Genomic DNA, 17,177 nt, shown 5'->3' on the forward strand with positions numbered 1-17,177 from the left:
GTGGACCTGCAGGATGGCCATGGTGTGCAGGGCGGAAGTGGCTTGACCCGCAGCCTTGTAAGCCTTTATCATTAATGAGGAAGAGAACTTACAGGCCTTGGAAGGGAGCCTTGGTCAGTCGCGCCAGGTGGCTGTGACCTGCGGGCATAAATGCACCGCTACGGCACGCTCCACCTGGGGGATCACGACATATCCCTTAGCCACTCTGCCGTCGAGGGTAGTTAGGATGGATTAGCCCGCAAAGCCACCTAAAAAAAGGCGCCTTCCATGAATTCGTTAGCTCCTCGTGCACTTCCGGGAAGAAAGGCACCGGGGCGGGGCACGGCCGTGAGTCACGCACCAAGCCCAGAAACCAATCATCCAGCTGCAAATGCTCAGGGCAGGGTGGAGGGTTCCACTTCAGCCCGATATTCGCAGCCGCCCGGGCAAGCACGGCTTCCTTCTCAGTGTCTGACTCATCCTGTGATCTACCGCCCGTGGGCGGGAGCTCAGAAGATTCGTCCGCTTCCGATAGCAGAAGCCCACCGTCTGATGCTGCGACCAAAAGCTCATCCTCGTCGCGAGTCGCGAATGACACATTAAATCCGCCCTGAGGCAGACCGCCTGTATCGCTCGACAGCTCTCCCAGATAGAACGAGCGTGCTGGGGGATGGGATATCCGTTGGGGTTGAGCCGACGAAAACACTCCCATATCCACATCCAGATTGCACGCAGTGCTTGCCGACCCGGCCGGCTGAGCATCCGCCCAGGACGGAGCGGGTTGGGGAGCAGCCGTGGTGGCTCCTTGCTTCATGAAGAAGGAAGTGAGCCGCGCCCGCTACGTTCTGTTGGGCATGTTCTCGTAATGAGAACATAACATTTCCACGAAAGCTGCCTCGGCGTGCTGGCGCCCCAAGCACTCGAGACAGATTGCCGTAAAATCCAGCAGTGTAGCAAAAGGTGAGAGGACGAACACAATACATGCATTCGGCCCCGAAGAAAAAATCTGAATGAGGGTGCACGCCATCTCCTTTTATACCCGTATGTCCGGAGGCGGAGAGTGGCATGCAAATTCCACTCGACAATTCTCATTGGCCTTTTCTATTTTAAGCAAAGGTGATTGGGGCTCTCAAGATCAAACCCCTAGTGTCACTACATCGACACAACGTCGAGTGAGTTACAGACAGGGAACTGAGATACATCTTGGATGGCCTGAAGGAATTTTTGGGTGAACTATTCCTTTAAATCATCCATGTCGCAAATAAGCGCCACCTAGTGGTTATGTGGTAGAAATATTAATATGAGTATAAAAGTCTTTAAAATAGCACTTAACTTTAGGAAGTTCTCTAAAAAAGGAGCCATTGTTTTCTTGTCTGTGAGCTTGAATGTGTGAATAATTCAATGTTATGTCTTAGACGTCCAAAACAAAATATGCAGTACTGCAGGAAAAGCAAGCTAAACCAATTATCAGAAATATATGTTATCGACTATTAATGATAAAATGTTATATATCTTTGCAAATGGGAGGATCTCAGCTCTATTCGATGAAAAAATGCGGGTGGTGCAAGAACTGAAAATTAGACTGAATGTCTATTGACGAATACATCTGCAATGGCTAAAATGCGTTATAGCGCCACCTACATTTCAGATCGGCATTTTGTGACGGAAGGTGATAGAGGACATTTTATTTTTTTCTAGTATGTCCTGCCATCTAGTTGAATAAAATAAAACTATTTGGAGGGAGATGGGGTGAACAAAACAAAAATGACATTTTTTTTATTTATCATAAGATTATAAACATAAACATTGACACATACAATGTTATATATGAATAATTGGAGTCTTTTTTATTATTATTTGGTTTGTTCTCTGAAAAAGGAGACACATTTTTTGCAGTTATTCCACTGTATGTGTAAATGGTGAGCTTTTAATTTTGAGTTTGAAAAATTGCTGGCGACAGCCCAAAAGTGTTTCAGAGTTTATTAGGTTAACTAATGTTGTTAATTAATGTCAACAAATGGAACCTTATTATAAAGTGTTACCGAATTTTTTTATAAAATTGGAAAGTGTAAATCTTATAATTATTGTTCGAGTAATTGGCCACAAAACTAGACTACTTATTGTGACAATTTCAGTTTCAAATAATGTGAAATAGAAGTGTCATATAAAAAATAGAACCAGATTTTTACTCCACTAAATAGTTATTATTAACAGCTACATTTCTCACACTGTTAAGAATCTATCAGTTCATAAAAGAGAGAAGTAACAGCAAACCACATTTAATTTTGTTTTTCTTTTTTTTTTTTTTGTGAAATGATGAAATTCAAAATTTAACAAAAGCAGACAGAAGTTACAAAACACCACATTCTTCCCTCGTTCATCTTGCTAAACATTTTTACATTGTCACGTTTCAGCATTTTAATTAATTAGCAGTTAAAATACTGTGAATTTAAATGATGACCAATATAAAGTATATTTTCCATGTACATTTCAGATGGACCTCTCAACTCTCAACACACAGCGAAGCTATGAACCCAAAGATAAACTTGAATTAAGCGTGTCAACTAAGAGCACCAGAGGAGAGTCCCTAGTGGCTTTGTCTGCTGTAGACACAGCCTTGTACAAACTAAAACCTAATGATAAGGACCCAATGAATAAGGTGAAATAGCAGATTTGTTCCAAATAGATATGACAGGTGGTCAGCTGTTGTATTCTTTAACATCACTGAATTAACCAAAATACAGGTTGCTGATTTTAAGGATTAGATCAGGAAGCTCCTTAAAGGAATATTCTGGGTTAAATACAAATTAAGCTCAGTCGACAGCATTTGTGGCATAATGTTAATTACCACAAATATGTATTTCGGTTCGTCCTTCCTTTTCTTTATAAAAAGGAAAAATCGAAGTTACAGTGAATGGAAGTGAATGGGGACAATATTTGGAGAGTTTAAATGACAGAAATGTGAAGCTTATAATTTTATAAAAGCATTTGTATTAATTATTCTGTTAAAACTCATGTATTATTTGAGCTGTAAAGTTGTTTAAATTGTTATTTTTACAGTCATTTTAGGGTTTTAGGGTTTGTTGATGTTACATCGTTATGGCAACAAAGTTGTAAAATTGGCTATAACTTTACACAGAAGATGTTAGTAAGTGATTTGATCACACTAAAACCATATTAACACACATATTGTTTATGTCTTGTGGCTATACGTTTGAAACAGTGAGTATTTTAACGTTTACTGATTGGCCCCTTTCACTTCCATTGTAAGTGTCTCACTGGAAGCACAATTTTTGCTTCTTTTTTTTTAGAAAAGGAGGGACGAGTCAAAATAATTTTTTGTGGTTATTAATATTATGCCACAAATGCTGTTAATTGAGCTTAACTTGTATTGAACCCAGAATATTCTTTTACGGTAAAAATTGTAGGTTACCACTTTAATGTAAAATGCCTCATTATTGCAGATACTGCGACATGTTGAGCAAAGTGACTTGGGATGCGGAGGAGGAGGGGGCAAAAATAATGCTGATGTGTTTGACCGTGCCGGACTAACATTCATGACCAATGCAAATGGCCAGACCCCTAGCGCAGGTACATGCTTAATTATACAGCTTATGGAGTGTATGTATATGTGTCTAAGTGGCCAGTTGAGCTATTGTTTGTTCTGTCAGGTGAAGGAATATTAATTAATAATATTACATTTGCTGAAAATTTGCTGAAAAGCTGACAAATGTATTTTCCTTCTTTTTTTTAGCAGGGGTTTGCACAGCTAAGGTTAGGCCAAAGCGTTCAGGTGACCTGAGTAATGAGTATCAGAAAATTGGTACGTTTACAAGAATTTCTTTATTCAAAATAGTCAAAGTAACACACAAGCAAGATCGCCTACATCCTCATGCCTAAGACTGCATTACAGCCATGCTGACATTCATGATGTTGCTTTTATACAAAAGTTCTATAAACAAGAAGTTAATACAAAGTAACTTACATTTTAGACAGAATATGGCCAGACATTTTGTCTATTTTTGCTCCACTAGAAAAAAAAATAGTTCCACATGTAGCCAAAGTATATGATCAACCACTGAGTGTTGCAGGCAAAGCAGCAAGTGTTGTGATACAAACAGTGAAGCGTCCCAGTGCTGTTGTACTATATAACAGGGAATGTAGCTTGTCCAGACAGATTAGAGGACCAGAAATGTTGTGTATATTTACAACATCAGCAATAAACAAGGCCCAATTTTTTGTTCTACAGCCCGTCAATATAAGCTGTGCTATAACTTCTGCATAAAAGGGACACAAAGTGACCCGACCCTCACAACCTGTACAGATCGTGCTAGGAACTTGGTGGGTAGGTGTAAGGATGTCTTCATCAAATGCTGTGAAGCTGGTATAGCACTTCGTAAAAAGAAAGAAAATACGATTTTCCTAAGTCGTGCAGGTACAGTTGTTTTATCCATGCTGTCATCAACTTATTGGACTTTGACATTGGCTTGATCAACCATTTGAAATAAAAATTACAATAATTTCTCCATTACTTAATGCAGCAATAAAGTTTCTGACGGATACGGCACCATATCAAATTCGGAGCTTCTTCCCTGAGAGTTGGCTATGGGAGGAACACACAATCAGCAAGTACGAAGAAACATTTCTAAACAAAATCCATTCAGTTAATTTATCATAATCTTATAAATACAAGAGTTTTCATTGTTAATTGCCAAAAAGAAAAATGCAGATTAGAAATCTGAGTGAGATGACTCTCTCATTTTTTTATTTTGATTTTTTTTTTTTTGCTGTTTAAGGTCTGGATCAGTCATTATCAAAAAAAGTCTCCCAGATTCACTGACTACATGGGAGCTGAAAGCGATTGGGGTTTTCAATGAGGGTGAGTCAACAGGCCAGAATGTAATTAGTTGTTTCATCATCACCAAGCTGCTGCTCAAAGCAAACTTGCAATGTACCTGGATCAGGTTGATATAGTATATTAAAGGGATCGTTCACCCAAAAATGAAAATTCTCTCATCATTTACTCTTGCCATCCCAGATGTGTTAGACTTTCTTTCTTCTGCAGAACAAAAACAAAGATCTTTATAAGAAAATCTAGGCTCTATTGGTCCTATAATGCAAGTGAATGGTGACCAGACATTTGAAGCTCCAAAAAACATATAAAGGCAGCATTAAAGTAATCCATAAGACTCCAGTGGTATAACCCATGTCTTCAGAAGTTATATGATAGGTGTAGGTGAGAAACAGATCAATATTTAAGTCCTTTTTTTTACCATCAATCTTTCATATTTTGAAAGTGAAAGTGGAGATTTATGTTAAATCTTAAATATTGATCTGTTTCTGACACACACTTATCAGATCACTTCTAGAGACATGTATTTAACCTCTGGAGTCTGATGGATTATGTTTAGGCTGACTTTATCTCCTCTTTAGAACTTCAAATGCCTGATCACCATTCACTTGCATTGTATGGATCTACAGAGCTGAGATGTTCTTCTAAAAATCTTTGCTTGTGTTCAGCAGAAGAAAGAAAGACACACACATCTAGTATGGCATGAGTATATGATGGCATATGAATTTTCATTTTTGGGCGAACTATACCTTTCACACACTGCTCATGCTATTTCTGCACAATGTAGTATGCACATTTTCTGTATGCATGGAATACCCCGATCTAATGTACAGTATTCAGAAAATCACTCTGCATGGAATACTGTAACGCACAATGCCATGCACTCAATTTGACCTTCCATTCCCAGTGTAAGAACTGATTTTGGAATTAATTACTGTCTTTATTTTAAACATCTCTATTTTCTTGGAGCATATAAGCAATACAAAAGCAAAAGTAGTGGACAGTATATAGTGTGTACTGCACAGTATTCAGTTGAAAGCTAGTATTCTATTCTGAGTATAGTCATAGCCATCAAAAAGACTGCATTCCTTTCAGGAAATAATGCAATATACATGCAAACCTTTTTTGGGGGAGGAGTATTTCATTAGAATTCATACTCACTCTCCTATTTCTTGGTCAGGGATATGTGTGTCAGATCCTGAAAATGTTCAGGTGTCTCAGGATATTAGTGTGAATGTCCCTTTGCCTTATTCCATGGTGCGGGGAGAGCAGATTGAGCTCAAGGGGTCCGTCTACAATCAGCTTTCTTCAAGAATTGAGGTAAAAGTTTCAGTTCTGATCATTCTGGGTGATGTGATTGAGGATTAGAACAGAAATTATATTTCAAAACAAGAAGGAACCAGGGGACAATGATAATGTGTTATTGTTAGTGCAATGTACAGAATAGCATACTACCATATTACTCTTTATATTCCACAGTAGATAGATATGGCAGACATAGTCAGAGTAGAATGGTATTATGCTATTCCTAATTTAGCCATACTTTAGTTGGGGTAGACACTAAATTGAAATTAACGCTTGATGTCGATCATTTAACCAAAAAAAAAAAAACATATTTTAAAATACTCATGGGTTGAGAAAAAGAGATGTGACAAAAGATATTAAAGGAATGTTAGTGGTTTGATACAAGTTAGCTTTTAACAGCATTTGTGGCATAATGTTGATAACCACAAAAATAATTTTGACTCGTCCGTTGTTTATTTAAAAAATAGTGGTTCCAGTAAGGCACTAACAATGGAAGTGTATGGGGCCAGTCCATAAATGTTAAAATACACACTGTTTTATAAGTATAACCACAAAATGTAAACATTATATGTGTTAAAATAATTCCACATTAATCCGGATGCATTTGAAAACTGTAATTTTCGTTTTTCGAAACGCTCTCCGTTCACAATGCCGTTTTCAAAAAGTTTCTCGTCCACACTGAAACATATGAAAACGCTTAAATTCCATGTATGGTCTGAAATGCAGTTGTCCTCGTGTTCCGTCGCTCGACAGCATTTCTGAAAAATGCGAAGTAAAGGTTGTACAAAGTAACATTTATCTTTAATAATGCTATCAAAGTGAATAGCAGGTGCAACAACGCCGCTACAACATTGCCCGCCATCTTGATTGTTTTGGGTTGAATAGATACATGACTACATCACATGACAACAAATATGTCATCGTTTTAGTTCAGATATCTCAGTTTTCCCTGTCCAAACTAGAATGCGAAGATTGCGTTTTCAAATGTATTCACTTTGGAAAGCGTTTTCGAAAAGTTTTGTTTTCACTGGACAAAACGCTGTCTCAGTGTGGACGAAAGGCCAAAACATAGAGAAAAAGATGTGTTTTCAAAAGAAAACGTATTTGTGTGGATGTGGCCTAAACATCAGGGATTTACGTCATGATAACGAAGTTATAATATTGGAAATAACTTAACACAGGTAAGTAAAAAAAAATTTTTTTTAAATAAACGAGTGAAAGAGTCAAAATTATGTAATAAACTTTATGCCACAAATGCTGTCGATTGCGCTTAACCTGTATTGAATCCAGAAACATTCCTCTAATGATCAGACTATGCCTTTCACCAACAACCTAGTGTTTACTTGAGTCAAAATAAATATGGCGACTACTCTGACTAAGGCCCATTTTGTGAATATGGTCACAACTAATACACCTATTCACAATATAGCATGGCCTTGAGCAGGGTTGGGGAGTAACGGAATACATGTAATGGGATTACGTATTTAAAATACAAAATATAAGTAATTGTATTGCACTACAGTTACAGTTTAAATCATTGGTATTTAAAAAACATTTACATTCAAAAAGTATTTTGATTACTGAAGAGATTACTTTGCATTTTATTGTCATTTGTTTCTTTTAATATTTAGTCCTTTCAGATGGAAAACATTTATACATATAAATGATGCGATCCAAAGTGCATTTGAACAGCAGTGAAACACTTTCTTATGATGTGTTACATTCATACGAGCAGACAGAGAAGTAAGTTTGAAGTAAGTTTGGAGCAGAAGAAATAGAAATAAACCTTGTGTAAATGGTCAGCTTTACGCTAAGCTAAAATGCTATTTCTAGCCATTTTACATGCACGTTACCAAGCACGAATATATTTTTTTATCAAGAAAATTCACGTTGGATCATAATTTTTTTTTTTAGTAAGACCTTTGAAATTAGGGCAAAAATCATATTCTTGATAATAATTTTTGTATTGTTTTCCTGTAAAAATAATATCTAAAAATCCATAAAACAAGATCAGTTTGATTGATCTTGTTTTAGAAACAACACTGCATAAGATATTTAGGTTTTTCAGAGAATGTATTTTTAACGTGTATTTTGTCTTACTGTACTGGCAGAGTTTTTATAGTCAAAACAAGTGAAAAAATCTACCAGTGCTGAAGAAGTAATCCAAAGTATTTAGAATACGTTACTGACCTTGAGTAATCTAACAGAATACGTTACAAATTACATTTTACAGCATGTATTCTGTAATCTGTAGTGGAATACATTTCAAAAGTAATCCTCCCAACCCTGGCCTTGAGTGCCTTATCGCTTTTAGAAAACAATTACAACCAAATAAAAATATTAAGGAAACAATTTTCATTAAAAATATTATTAACCAAATTTAGTAAGTGCCATCCTGTCACAAGAAGATTTAGTCCCTGACATAACAGGACAATGCTTTGCAAATAGTAATAATAATACTACAGCAGTTATGGCTGCTGCACACTGATATGTTCAACAGGTGTTTCGTGTCATCTTACTTTATAATGGGTTATAACACGGCTGGAATACTGTAATGACCAAACAGCATGCAGGACTATTCGTTTTATAATAAAGCTTTTTGTGATTACCACATCATTGTGATAAATGGATTAAAGTTCTCCTTCTCTCTATATCTCTCTATTTCTCACATGCACACATGTAGTACTCTGTGACCTTGACTGCACCAGAGGGAGTGTGTGTGTTTCATGGTATTCAACGGGGGAAATATGGAGGACTACATGAAAACAAGGGGATTATAGATGCTCATTCTGTGGCCTTGGTCAAATTCTACATCATGGCATTGGAAGTGGGCACTCATACACTCACTTTCACTTTAAAAACCAAATCCTGGACTGAGAGTGTGGTCAAGAAGTTGAGAGTCGTGGTAAGAGCCAAGACATCATCAGTCAGTGCCATAAGAGAATAGGTTTATTGACAAATCCTTTCATTCTAATTCGCTTGATCTGATTGACTGTACTTTTTGTGCTTTAAAGGGGTCATATCATCTTTTCAATTAATATTTATTTATTTATTTTTTATTGGGTGAACTTTCCTTTTAACATTTGTTACCACAAAAATAATTTAATCTCATCCCTTTTGACTTACTTATTTATCCATTATGTTGTGTTCCGGTCAAAACTGATTGGTTTACTTTTCTTTTTTTTTTTCATTTTCTGTAGTTTATTTCATCCAGTTGGAATAAGATTCCATGACTTTGTTCACACAGTCACACATCTGAACACAATTAAAAAAAAAAAAATCCTTTTTCAAAGTTTATTGGTTTTATTTCACTTTGTTACACCTGTGGTGTTCCCGGTCTAAAGTGACTCTCCATTGAAAGTGAATGGATTAGACTACAAAATACAGAAATATTAAGTGTTCAGGAGCATCCCAATCATTTAGATGAGCACATATGTGGAAGTGTGTTTGCACACACAAAGTCCTCAGACATGTGCGCACACACACACACACACAACATGTGTTGAGTGCCCTGTTGTGCATTGTCTTTCCATGTACACTCTTTGAGGAATATTTCAAGATCTACTTATATTATGTTGTGTTTAGGCTCGTTTGAATCGGGATAGTCTGCTGTAAGTTATGATATGTTACATCTATGTAATAAGGGAAAATGTGACAATAGAGATACTCCTTTTTATTATATTTATATGTCCATCCATCTTCTTAAGCAGCTTGTCCTATGTAGGGTCGCAGGTAGTACTGGAGCCTATCCCAGCTGTCTTGGGCTAAAGGCAGGGAAACATCTTGGACAGGTGGCCAGTCCAGCACAGGGCTAACACACTAAGGCATACACATTCACACTCTCATATGGGCAATTTAGAGTTTCCAATTCACTTAAACTGCAAGTTTTTGGACTGTGGGGGAAATTGGAGCACCTGGAGGAAACCCACACAAACACAGGGAGAATATGCAAACTCCACACAGAAAGTGAGCCGGGACTCGAAATGCTGTGAAGAAACCTTCATGCTGTGAGGCGACAGTGCTACCCACTGAGCCACCGTGCCGCCATACACTAATACTCACTGCACTTTGGCCTCTGAGTGAAACAAATCTGCTCATTGAATTTAACTAAATTAGACCTTTCCAACAATATATAACACATGGCTATCTCATCTTTTTTTATGTCTTTTTTAACTCTGAACATAGCTGTTGTGAAACAAATTAGCAAATTATGAGAACTAAACAGTTCTTATTTGTCAGAAAATTAAAAAGCATTATTCAAGAATTGGTAGGATCAGCTCTATGCAGTGTAAAGTTCAGATTGTAACCTTTCAAATGACACCTATTTTGTTTAGATCAGGCAAGTGGTTATTAATTTATTATATAATTATTGTTTTTGAAGGGAGTGCTCCCCACTAGCACCATATGAGCTCAGTTCAATGAATCCTTCTGTCAATAAATATATATTATTTTAAATGTTAAAGAAATGTACAAAACCTATTATAATTACTAAAAAAGAAACTGACAAAAAGATCTAATGCAATATTTTAGGATATTATATGCAATATAAGAGATTTATTTACAATCTTAGTCGGCCGGTCATTTTTGACCGGGAACACAAAAGGTGTTAGCACAAACGAACACAACACAAGGGTTAAAAAAAAAAAAAACTTCATAATTTGCCCAACAGTCTATAAGTCTGATGTTAATAAGTTGTGAAAGTTCAGAACAAGCCATGTTTGCAGCTCAGTTTGAATAAATTGTCTTCTTAAACTGTTGAGGAACTTTTGAATTCTGAAAGTTACAGTATGTTTTCATAAAACAACGAACTCTGAGAAATGTTATTCCTCATTATGTGACTCATTTAAATTTGAACAACAAATACTGTATGCTTCTTCCGTAACCTTCATCTGTTTAGCTCCGATACAATGACCATCAGAACAAAACCTCTCATAATTTAGTATGTCTGTGTTCACGATCTACTAATAGTTTTGTTTTTTCACAGCCTGAGGGAATCAGAAAAGAAATACCAACTGGAGGAAGGATAGATCCAAGGGGTGTCTATGGTTAGGACTTTTGAACAGTAGTAGCATGCTCTCCGCTCATGTCATGATGCTGTTTCACACTTATCTCTTTCTTTTATCAGGTACTCCAATACATAAACTTGAGTTAAAAACCTCTGTTCCTCCAAAAATTGTGCCAAAGTCAGCTGTGGAACGTGTTCTCATTATTGATGGTATGATACATGAGCACATGACAAACTTGCAGATGTTACTGTATGTGCCAGTGTGTGGAACATCAAAGAACTACGTCAGACGTCCCACTCTGTAACTCCATATATAGTTGATATAAATACTTTTCCTAACTTTAGGTGAAGTACTGGGGAAGCTTCTGTCAATAATAAATAAACCAGAGGGTTTAAAGCAGTTGACTAACCTGCCAAGAGGCTCAGCAGAGATGGAGCTCATGGCTCTTTTGCCAGTCTACTATGTCTACCACTACCTGGAGAGCACAGAGAGATGGGGCATTCTGGGGCAAGAGGCATCTGCAAGTCACAAGGAATTAAAGAGGAAGATGCAAGCTGGTGGGATGTTTGTTTCAATAGAATAGAAATGAATAGAATTAGTACATATACTGTAGCACAGTACTGTGTTTTTAGCATTCTCTGTTCAATTATTATTATTATTATTATTTAATTATATTATTACTTTTTGACCTGCTTGACTTAAGTTATTACCAGTAATATTAGAATTTATTTGTAACATAACGTACAGTAGGTGCCTCATAGCACTTAATACACAAACTGCACATAGAGTTGCATACATGGATTTACCATAAAGCAATCTAAAGATTTACTCTTCCTCTCCAGGCATCACAAGCATCATGTCTTTTAAGTTGACACGAGAATTTGCCTTTAGCATGTGGTCAAATGAGGACAAATCAGCCAGCACATGGTAAACAACTGTTCTACAAGTTCTTAGCCCTAATTTTTCTCCCGTTGGCTGCTGAATTGATGTAATCTTTTACATGTGTGGACAATTCCTCCTTAGGGTGACAGCTCTCGTTGTCAAGACGTTTACTGATATGAATGAATACGTCCCTGTGAAAAACAGTCTGCTAGTCAACACAATAAATTGGCTGATAACACAGTGTCAAAATAATGATGGTTCCTTCACTGAGAAATCAACAATCAAACCACTCAAACGTATGGTAAGAGAAGAAACCACTTGAGTATGCAGTATATTGTGTATTTTATGTTTTATTATAATATTATTATATTTCTTTCTGGAATACTTGATTTCAATATTGACAAATATTTTGTTTACAACAAACAAGTGCTACTTTCATGTTTCTCCTATCACTAAATCTTGCGATTTAAAATGGTTAGCTATGACTATTAATTTTAGAGACTCTACAGTATATGCTAGCTATAAGGCGCGGGAAGGGGGGTGCTGAGGGTGCTGAAGCACCCACTGGTGAGCGAGACTGGAAAACAGTATCAACAAAATTTAATATATTTCATTGAATTTATGCAGTAGATATAATGCAGTTTTCACTTTCAGTATATTATTTATGTTAATAAAAATGGCATCCCGTTTCGAAGAGATTTTTTCATGCTTTTGGGCAGGGCTCTGCTGAACTGAAGAGAGTCCTTGTGATGGTGATGGATACTAGTGACATTTTTATTCTTCCTTTTTCCTTTTATTTGCACAAAAGCATAAAAAAAGTGATCAGTACCAATGAAACCGTAATTTGACAATAAATTATGATTAAATTGTGTTATTGTATCATTACTGTTATTTAATAATTAATATTGTAGTTTATTATAACATTTCTATGAAAAAAAACAAATGAATATTTTAAAGAACAATTTGTAATTGACTCAAAGAGATGGATGAAAGAGAACTTAGTGTAAGACATGTTACATTGTTTTGGATTGCATCGATTAACAATAATACATTGAAGGAATATTCAGGTTTGATACAAGTTAAGTTCAATCAACAGCATTTGTGGCATAATGTTGATTAACACAAAAATGTGTTTAAACTCGTCCCTCCTTTTCTTTAAAAAAAAGAAATTAAAAAAGCAAAAATCGAAGTTACAGTGAGACTGTAACGAATGAGGTAATGAGAATAAGCTAATGAGGGAATGGAAAACTGGTGAGAACAATCAGGAACGGATGGCAGTGATGAGGGCAGTGCATACTGGGAAATGTAGTCCAGGAAAACACTTCAAAATAAGAGTCCTAGGAAACATGAGGGAGACAGACTGTGACATAAAAGATGGCTGAGGAGGGCAGGAAAGGGACCCGGAAGATGACCAGGTGGCCAGGGAGGAGACCCCAGGGTAAGGATTGGGTCCGGAGGTACGGGGGTGCCGCCTCAGGGTAGAGACTGGGTGAGGAGGTCTGGGAGGTGGCCTCAGGGCAGGGACTGGGTCAGGAGGTCTGGGAGGTGGCCTCAGGGCAGGGACTGGGTCAGGAGGTCTGGGAGGCGGTCTCAGGGCTGGGATAGAGTTGGGAGTCCTAGGTGGTGGCCACAGGGTGTGGACTGGCTCAGGAGGCCTGGGGGGTGACCACAGGGTGGGGACTGGGTCAGGAGGCCTGGGGGGCGGCCACAGGGCCGGGACTGGGTCAGGAGGCCTGGGGGGCGGCCACAAGGCGGGGACTGCTGGGCAGGCATGGGTGCTGGCTTGTAGGCCGTGACAGGTGTGGGCGCTGGCTCGTAGGCCGTGGCAGGCGTGGGCGCTGGCTCGTTGGCCGTGGCAGGCGTGGGTGCTGGCCCGTTGGCCGTGGCAGGCGTGGGCGCTGGCTCGTTGGCCGTGGCAGGCTTGGGCGCTGGCTCGTTGGCCGTGGCAGGTGTGGGCGCTGGCCCGTTGGCCGTGGCAGGCATGGACGAAGGACCCGTGGAAGGCTTGGAGCAAGGAGCCATGGAAGGCTTGGAGCAAGGAGCCGTGGAAGGCTTGGAGCAAGGAGCCGTGGAAGACTTGGAGCAAGGAGCCGTGGATGCAGGCTTTGGCCCAGGGTTCCCACCATAATCCACTGTGAATGGCGAACCGCAGGGCCTTCTAAACATATTCACCGAGTGTCCAGTGAGGATCAGCCGGAAGCATCAGTTCCTTCAGTGCACTATTCAGACCGGTCCAGAAGAAAACCACCAGAGAGCGGTCTGGATAGTGCACTAAATTTGCTAGTTCTAAGAACTCACGGGCGTGATCCTCAACTGGACGGTCCCCTTGTTTGAGAAGCAGGATACGGACAGCCACTAGATCCATGCTGGTTGGTCAAATCAGTCAAGTCAAGTCCTGATGAGTTTCAAGTCAAGTCGAGTCAAGCCACAGTACTAAAATAAATAGAGGTTAATTTTTGAAATAAATATTTATTTTTGCTCTGAAAAGATGAACTTATATACATATCTTTACATTCATTTTTTTAATATGAATTGTATAACAGTAATGTGCTATAACGTGCTATGTTAACACTGGAAAATAATTAAAAAAATTAAATTAAATTCAGATACTAACACAAAATGTTCAAAATTGCAACAGAAATCCACTCTACAAGTGCAGTCTTGGGCACAGTGAACTGTGACATGGATGTCTTCTGTGGATTGCTGCAATATAGCTTGGATTTTAGATATTCATCATCTCTGTATAGATAAACAAAAAATACAAAACCAGTCAGGGAAAACAGTAAATATTTTAAATGAAATCTTCTTGTTTAAAAATCTTATCTAACTTTAATTGTATTACTTTTTAAATAATGCAAGGAAAATGAACTGTAAATATAAACTTAATTCCATACTACGAATAATATAATCAAATATATATATATTATATATATATATATATATATATATATATATATATATATATATATATATATATATATATATATATATACTGTATATATACATACTGTATATATAATTTAAAGCTTATCTACAAGAAAGATAATACAATAATATCAGCTCAAATCAATAGTCCATGTCCATGTATTTATTTACTTGGTGAAGTGCTGTGTCAGTTAGTCATTATCGCAAAATAATCCCCTTCAGGTTCAAAGTTTGGTTTATTTTGCGAAAAAGATTAGTATTAGATTATGTAAATTATGAAAAGTGTAGGTATTATGTATTACAGCATTTTGATCCCCATTGTCTTTTTCTTTAAGGGTGCCGGAGCAGATGTCACTGAAGAGACAGTTTATCTCACATCTTTTGTCATGATTGGAATCAATAATGCTCTGAAGATCCAAAATGTTAATTTACAGGTACGACTGGCAGTAAAATCTGTACAAATTTCACAAATAAAGATAAAGGAAACCTGGGTTTGGAATTCCAAACAACATCCTTTAACAAAAAAAAGATAGATTTGAAACTATTTGAAATGCAGATTGAGATGCAAAACTGTAATTATTATAGAGATCTGATGACAATACTTGAGGAAGCCTTGTGAGTTGTAAACAACACATTTGTCTATCTAGGCCTTTAAAATTGCAATAGATCAAGCAGCAAGATACCTCTTCTCTCAGACGGCGAAGATTAAAAACGTATATGTCAGAGCCATTGCATCCTACGCCCTGACACAAGCAGACATAAACAGTATGCCTGCAGTCAGACTTTACGAGGGACTCAAAAAAGAGGCACAAATTGAAGGTAAAATCTTCTATATGCTATTCTACATATTTTAACAACAAAAAAATCAAAATCAGCTTTTGTTGTAAACATTTTAGACCACTCGTATTTATAAGACAATTTGTAAGATTTTATTTAACATTTACAGGTGACCCGGTCACGGTTCGTTTTTGGGGTAACCAAAAAGTCATCAAGGATCAATTAAAACCCAGTAAAGCAACAGCAAAGATGGTGGAAACAACAGTTTATGTTCTGCTTAATGCTTTACTTAGAGGGGATTCCAGCTATGCAAAACCAATCCTGAACTGGTTAACGCAAGACCAGAGATATGGAGGGGGCCTCCATTCAACACAGGTGCACTCAGTAATTTATTTGTATCTATCTATCTATCTATCTATCTATCTGTCTGTCTGTCTGTCTGTCTGTCTGTCTGTCTATATCTAGCTGTCTGTCTGTCTTTCTAACTATGATCTATCTGTCTGTCTGTTTGTCTGTCTGTCTGTCTGTCTATCTATCTATCTATATTTAGCTGTCTGTCTGTCTTTCTATCTATGATCTATCTGTCTGTCTGTCTGTCTGTCTATGATCTAAGTTTTTAGCTTTTAATTTTGATATTTCTCAAATATGATCTGTCTTTCCTCATATTTTCAGGATGCTATTCTCACTTTGGAAGCCCTAACCAAGTACAGCATCCTAACCAAAGAATCCGCTTTAGACATGGTGGTCAACATTGAATACAGGACTAAAGGTGACATCAGTCGCATCAAACTAACACAGCAGAAGCCAGTGGCAAAACCAATAGAGGTAAGATCTCCAGTTTTTTAAGGGAGCAGTGTGTTAGTAATATAAAATACACTTTTTTTTTTCTTTTTTTTTTTTAAAGGTGACTCAAAATGACGATATCATCATCAAAACAACAATGAGCTCTGGCGTGTCGTTTGCCACAGTAAGTGAGCTTTTATTCAAATAGGGTTGTTTTCACAGTATTTTATAAAGTCTTGTCTTGTTTTAAATGATTTTATACACAAAACATTTTATGTAAATTTATTTTTTGACAGTTGAGAACAGTGTACTATGAAATGACTGAAAGTAATGAAAACTGCCAATTTGATACTTCAATTGACATGCATGACCGTATACCAAATTCAGATGGTAGGTTTTGTACTTTATCTTCATTGCTACACCCAGTATTATTTTATAAACAACTTTTGGTTAAAAAAAAAAATCTGATTTTCTTTTTGTCCAGATCCTATGCTTTTGTCACAGCGGATTGTGGCTTGTGCAAAGTAAGTTGTAGAATGTCTTCAGTGCAAAAAAATCTGTATTTTTGTCTTGTTTACCAGTAAAAATATCGAAACATCCTTACATCAAAATGTATTTACTCAAGAAGCGAAATTGCACAGGATATTAAGACTTGTTTCCAGAGAATA

The 17,177-nt window shown here is 37.3% G+C and overlaps 1 protein-coding gene across 3 annotated transcripts in view; it reads left to right on the plus strand.

Moving 5' to 3' along the window:
• Positions 1–17,177, plus strand: part of LOC127427671 (complement C5-like) — a 36,767-nt gene that overhangs the window by 14,540 nt on the left and 5,050 nt on the right. For 2 of the 3 annotated variants that reach the window (XM_051675393.1, XM_051675412.1), the window contains 20 exons: positions 2,474–2,638; positions 3,444–3,570; positions 3,734–3,802; positions 4,229–4,414; positions 4,521–4,608; positions 4,776–4,858; positions 6,012–6,151; positions 8,820–9,041; positions 11,121–11,181; positions 11,262–11,351; positions 11,487–11,699; positions 11,985–12,069; positions 12,166–12,325; positions 15,285–15,383; positions 15,597–15,768; positions 15,896–16,101; positions 16,399–16,551; positions 16,631–16,693; positions 16,806–16,899; positions 16,994–17,033. In XM_051675393.1, coding sequence (XP_051531353.1) covers positions 2,474–2,638; positions 3,444–3,570; positions 3,734–3,802; positions 4,229–4,414; positions 4,521–4,608; positions 4,776–4,858; positions 6,012–6,151; positions 8,820–9,041; positions 11,121–11,181; positions 11,262–11,351; positions 11,487–11,699; positions 11,985–12,069; positions 12,166–12,325; positions 15,285–15,383; positions 15,597–15,768; positions 15,896–16,101; positions 16,399–16,551; positions 16,631–16,693; positions 16,806–16,899; positions 16,994–17,033 — 2,516 coding nt within the window. The remainder of the gene's footprint in view (positions 1–2,473; positions 2,639–3,443; positions 3,571–3,733; positions 3,803–4,228; positions 4,415–4,520; positions 4,609–4,775; positions 4,859–6,011; positions 6,152–8,819; positions 9,042–11,120; positions 11,182–11,261; positions 11,352–11,486; positions 11,700–11,984; positions 12,070–12,165; positions 12,326–15,284; positions 15,384–15,596; positions 15,769–15,895; positions 16,102–16,398; positions 16,552–16,630; positions 16,694–16,805; positions 16,900–16,993; positions 17,034–17,177) is intronic. The other variant, XM_051675403.1, reaches the window with a different exon arrangement.

Source organism: Myxocyprinus asiaticus, chromosome 3 (assembly GCF_019703515.2).
Source record: "Myxocyprinus asiaticus isolate MX2 ecotype Aquarium Trade chromosome 3, UBuf_Myxa_2, whole genome shotgun sequence".
Taxonomy (NCBI): Eukaryota; Metazoa; Chordata; class Actinopteri; order Cypriniformes; family Catostomidae; genus Myxocyprinus; species Myxocyprinus asiaticus.